The sequence below is a fragment of the Melanotaenia boesemani genome, chromosome 17 (assembly GCF_017639745.1).
Source record: "Melanotaenia boesemani isolate fMelBoe1 chromosome 17, fMelBoe1.pri, whole genome shotgun sequence".
In the NCBI taxonomy this organism is placed as follows: Eukaryota; Metazoa; Chordata; class Actinopteri; order Atheriniformes; family Melanotaeniidae; genus Melanotaenia; species Melanotaenia boesemani.
Genome location: NC_055698.1, coordinates 850001 through 855410, shown reverse-complemented (window position 1 = coordinate 855410; position 5410 = coordinate 850001). Strand labels below are relative to the sequence as shown.

Below are 5410 nucleotides of genomic sequence, written 5' to 3'. Positions count from 1 at the left end.
ATGATGAGACGGCCTACAGAGTGGAGGTCAGAGGCCGGACATCTTGGTGTCAGGACAACAATCTTCATCTTAACATCAACAAAACTAAGGAACTGATTGTGGACTTCAGGAAGAGGCAGAGGGAGGAACACGCCCCCCTTTCCATCAACGGGTCTATGGTGGAAAGAGTCAAAGCTTCAGCTTCAGTGAGGACCTCACCTGGACTCATCACACTGACTTTATTACAAAGTCAGCCAGACAGAGGCTCTTCTTCCTCCGCAGGCTACGGAGGCTCAACATGGACCCAAGGATCCTCTGCAACTTTTATAGCTGCACCATAGAGAGCATCCTGACTGGCTGCATCACCGCCTGGTACAGCAGCCCTCCGCCGCAAGGCTCTACAGAGGGTGGTGAAAACTGCTCAGCACATCACCGGGACGGTCCTGTCATCCATGGAGGACCTCTACACCCAGCGGTGTAGCAGGAAGGCCACCAGAATCATTAAGAACCCCAGACACTCACTCATTCATTCATTCATTCATTCATTCATTCATTCATTCATTCATTCATTCATTCACTCATTCATCATATGTTGTTTATGTTCTACTGGGAACAAAATATGGGTGGATGAGATTTGGAAAAGATTAAATTCTGTTTTTGTTTACATTTTGGAGTTGGGTTGTAAAACTGGGTTTGAGGAGGTGAATGTGGTTAAAGCCAGCGTCTTTCAGTGTGTCACGTGATGCCATGTTAAAGTGGGGGGGTCATAGTTCACAGGTTTAACTCAAACTGACTTCTCTTTGTATGTTTCTATGAAATGAGTGATACTTCAGTAAATTTAGGTGGTTTGGATCACCTGCTCCTTGTTAACAGCCGGTCCCATCACAAGTTATTTTAGTTAATCCAGAGTTAGTCTAACAGCTGAAGTTACCGAGAAGACATCCAAGCGTTACCAAGCTGAACCAGATGTCTGAATCTTACACCTCCAGCGACTTTCTGAACATCTTAGTTCAGATGGTGTTGGTGGAGGTCAGAAAGCTTCATTAGTGTTCAGCAGATGATCCTAACAGCAGGGTGTCAATCATCATCAACATCATCACCATCTCCTCCTGCTGACAGTCACAGACTAACACTTCTATGATGCTGTTTAACAAAGTTCTCCTGCTTCTCTTTACAACCCCGCACCTGCTCCTCCTGAGGTGCCTCTGCCGCCACCTCCCTGCTGATCGGCCTTTCTCCGGGCCTCCTGCTGCCTTCCCAGTCCTCTCCCAGTATGCTCCCAGCATCGCTCAGTTCCCCCAGGTGCTCCACCGAGTCACACTTTTCCAGGTCTGAGGCAATGGTCTGCAGGCTGATGACCGACATGCAGTCAGAACCCATTTGCTCCGCCTCCAGCCGCTCCCTCTGGCCCCAGCCACTCTCTCGGTGCCTCTCCACCCACAGCCGGGTCTTTTCTCCATCTGCCCAGTCGCTCTCTATCCCACCAACTCCTGCACAACTGCTTAAGCGAAGCCCGACGGCACCTCTGACCTCAGCCTCTGCACCGACAGGGGAGCTCCGCCCCCCGCACACTGCAGGACGCCCCCTGGTGGCCATGTTGCGCCCTCTCTGAGCGTGGATCTGTTCGCTGATCTGCTCCAGGTTCCTCAGGGCCACAGAGTAACGTGTCTTCACTTTGGCCACCTGTTCCTCCAGCTGCACCACCTTAGTCTTATGTTCCTGAAAGTGAGACAGGAAGTGAGACAGCGCTACAAACAGGAAGTTACATGAACATCTACAAAGATCTTCTAACAGAAAACCTTTTCATCCATGGCTCGCTTTTTTATTGGGTTCATGTTCTGATGTTAATTCCTTAATGTTTTAAATTTGCGACAAAATACTTTTGACCATTTTTTACTTTATTTCTTTTTATCCAATTAATTACAAATTATTTACTCATTTGTTTTGATTCACTTATATTTAAATATCTATTTTCATGGTATTATTTTTTATTTAGTGTTATTAATTTATTTACCTTTTAATTATAGTATATAATTGTATAATTGTAAATAAATCCAAGCTTTATGGGGTTAGACTCAAGTCATCATCCAGGTGAGGTTAGGACAAGCCGAGACATAAATCTGATTTTATGGACAAATAAAAATAATATAATCACCCAAACACTGATTTACTGACTGTTTCTGACCAGCTTATAATTGCATGTCTCAGTCGGTGTATTTGTGTTCCCTCCGGCTGGTGAACTCCAGACTCCTGATAATCAGCAGCTGTGATTTGTGCTGATCATTACTGAAATAAGTTGGTTGAGTTTGTGCCCAGTTGTAGGATGTGACCCATAAAACCAGACGCTCTAGTCAGTCATTTCTAAAACCTGACAGGTTCTCTTCATGTAGCAGCAGCTTTTAAACAAAAGAATGTAGAGGCAGTGAAGTTATGTATCTAGTAGAAAAATTGCACATGTAAACTGGGAAGTTTGGGATCAGACCAGTGATCCTCTGACTACCAGACAACTACTGAAAGTTCCACGAACACACAGCCTGTCTGAGTTGGAAAAGCTTCACCTGTCTGCAGGTTCCAGTAGAAACACACCTCCAAGATGTGATTGAACTGAGCCTTGAGTTCAAAGTACGGTTTGGACTTAAGGATGACCTTCCTCAGGGCCTTCTGGAGGGTCTGGACTCGAGCTTCAGCATCCTGGCACAGCTGAGTGACGCGCTGGTGCTCGCACTCACTGCGGAGGCGCTCCTCCTCCGCCTCATTCACCTGGTCAGCAAAGGAAACATGGCTGAGACCTGAAACCTGAAATCCAGACTGACCAAACCTCTGCCAGACAAGTGGACGCCCAAACCCATCATTTCAGGGCCTATCAATGATTATTTTCCATTTTAATATTTTAGATTTTTAATAAGAAAATGAAACGTTTGGAGTGTTTGAAGTGAACCTGCTGTGATCATTTCTACTATTTCATTCTTCATCTTGGTTCTTCTAGATCAGGGATGTCAAACTTATTTTAGTTCAGTCGGACCAGTAAAATAACAGCATAATAACCTATAAATAATGAAAAACGCCACATTTTCCTTTGTTTTAGTGCAAAGAAGTACATGTACATCTTGAAGATGATATCCTTTTAGAAAACATTAGAAACAATCTGAAACTTCTGCAGAAAAATAAGAGAAGTTTCAACAATATTTTGTCTCAGTTTAATATTTCCACATTTATTACAATTTCCAGATCACCACGGATCTACGAAATCACCAAAACATTTAACCCCCGGTATCTGGAAGTGAAAAATGCAGTAATTCACTTTATAATCAGAGTAACTTTTCAAGATCTAGAAGTTATTTTAAATGTAGATACGTGTACATTTCCACACGTGTGCAGTAATCCGGACTCCTGAACTGACTCACCTCGCAAAGCAAACTGAAGTCAGAGCTACAGAGAAAATGTTCTACATGTTTTACATTTAAACCCGTGCTGGGCAACTTTTACAATTTTTAATCAAAGAATCACCTCGAGACGCAAAATTAAATCATGATTCAAAAGTAGTGTTTTACAAACTTAAAAAAAACATCTATATAAACGTATGTTCAGTACCTTCTGGTTTAAAAACACTTATTTCTAAAAACAAGCTGCTTTTTCCCAGCAGTAGTTCACATCTATTGTAAATATCAACTTAAACATTAATGTTATAAAATCAGGTATATATGACAAAAAAGGATGAAAATTTCAAGGTGCATTAGTTTAACTATTACATCCTGAAATTTCATCCTTTTAACGGTAAAAAGTCGGCAGGATGAAATCAAAGCTGTGAAGCTGCTTCCTTCTGAAGGAGGAAAACCTGATTATTTTCGTAAAGGTGAGTTTCTCTGCTGGAAAGACAGAAAGCTGCTCTTCTATCATGTGAGGGGAAAGTGGTGTTTCAGGCGAAAAATAAACATGATGACCTCCAGCCTGGACAAATATTTAGTAAATCTATATTCACACTTTCTATTAGAATTCCTGTTATGACGCATAAGCAGTAGCAGAAAATGTGACATGATCAGTAACAAGTCAATGAAAAGGTTTTTCCTGTGCAAACGTTATTCAACAGCTTTTTGATACGTGAAACCTTTAAAAAAAAAGTTTTTAGTAATTCTGTGAAATGGTGATAGGACATCAGGAACATGTTTTCATGGGGTGCTGGCTTATTTCTTGTGTGAAGATGTTGACAAACACCTGTTCAGGTGACACAGCAGCAGATCACACACAGAGACAGCACCATCCCTCCTCTCACCACAATTTAAGCAGAAAAATGAAACTGCACAGTTATTTTTTTTTAAATCTTACAGTCAACGTCTTCTATGTCATTTTTATATTCACCAACTTCATCCTGTGGACCAGAGTGGACACCCCATGTTTGACACCCCTGCTGAAAATGAACCCTGGACGTTAGTACACAGAGTCAGTGGATTCTGGGTCGCTGTGGGTCCCTGAAAATCAGATCACTTCACACGTGTTGGTTTCAGAGACGATGGTCCATTTCACTGGAGATAAAATGTCTTATCAGTCTGTCTGTCTGTCTGTCTGTCTGTCTGTCTGTCTATCAGTCTGTCTATCAGTCTGTCTGTCTGTCTGTCTCTCTCTCTGTCTGTCTGTCTGTCTGTCTGTCTGTCTGTCTGTCTCTCTGTCTGTCTATCAGTCTGTCTGTCTGTCTGTCTGTCTGTCTGTCTATCAGTCTGTCTGTCTGTCTGTCTGTCTATCAGTCTGTCTGTCTGTCTGTCTGTCTGTCTATCAGTCTGTCTGTCTATCAGTCTGTCTGTCAGTCTGTCTGTCTGTCTGTCTGTCTATCAGTCTGTCTGTCTGTCTGTCTGTCTATCAGTCTGTATGCCTGTCTGTCTATCAGTCTGTCTGTCTGTCTGTCTGTCTGTCTGTCTGTCTGTCTGTCTATCTATCAGTCTGTCTGTCTGTCTGTCTGTCAGTCTGTCTGTCTGTCTCTCTATCAGTCTGTCTGTCTGTCTGTCTATCAGTCTGTCTGTCTGTCTATCTGTCTGTCTGTCTATCAGTCTGTCTGTCAGTCTGTCTGTCTGTCTGTCTATCAGTCTGTCTGTTTGTCTGTCTGTCTGTCTGTCTGTCTGTCTATCAGTCTGTCTGTCTGTCTGTCTATCAGTCTGTCTGTCTGTCTATCTGTCTGTCTGTCTGTCTATCAGTCTGTCTGTCTGTCTATCTATCAGTCTGTCTGTCTGTCTGTCTGTCTATCAGTCTGTCTGTCTATCTATCAGTCTGTCTGTCTATCAGTCTGTCTTTCTGTCTGTCTGTCTATCAGTCTGTCTGTCTATCAGTCTGTCTGTCTGTCTGTCTGTCTGTCTGTCTGTCTGTCTGTCTGTCTATCAGTCTGTCTGTCTGTCTATCAGTCTGTCTGTCTGTCTGTCTGTCTGTCTGTCTGTCTGTCTGTCTA

The 5410-nt window shown here is 42.9% G+C and overlaps 1 protein-coding gene across 1 annotated transcript in view; it reads right to left on the bottom strand.

The window, feature by feature from the left end:
• Window positions 1-373: 373 nt before the first annotated feature.
• The window catches only part of sh3bp5lb (SH3-binding domain protein 5-like, b), a 19291-nt gene continuing 14254 nt past the window's right edge, over window positions 374-5410 (bottom strand). Inside the window, exons 5-6 of the mRNA XM_042012271.1 lie at window positions 2566-2739; window positions 374-1698 (exon numbers count right to left, since the gene is read on the bottom strand). Coding sequence (XP_041868205.1) covers window positions 1099-1698; window positions 2566-2739 — 774 coding nt within the window. The 3' untranslated portion in view covers window positions 374-1098. The remainder of the gene's footprint in view (window positions 1699-2565; window positions 2740-5410) is intronic.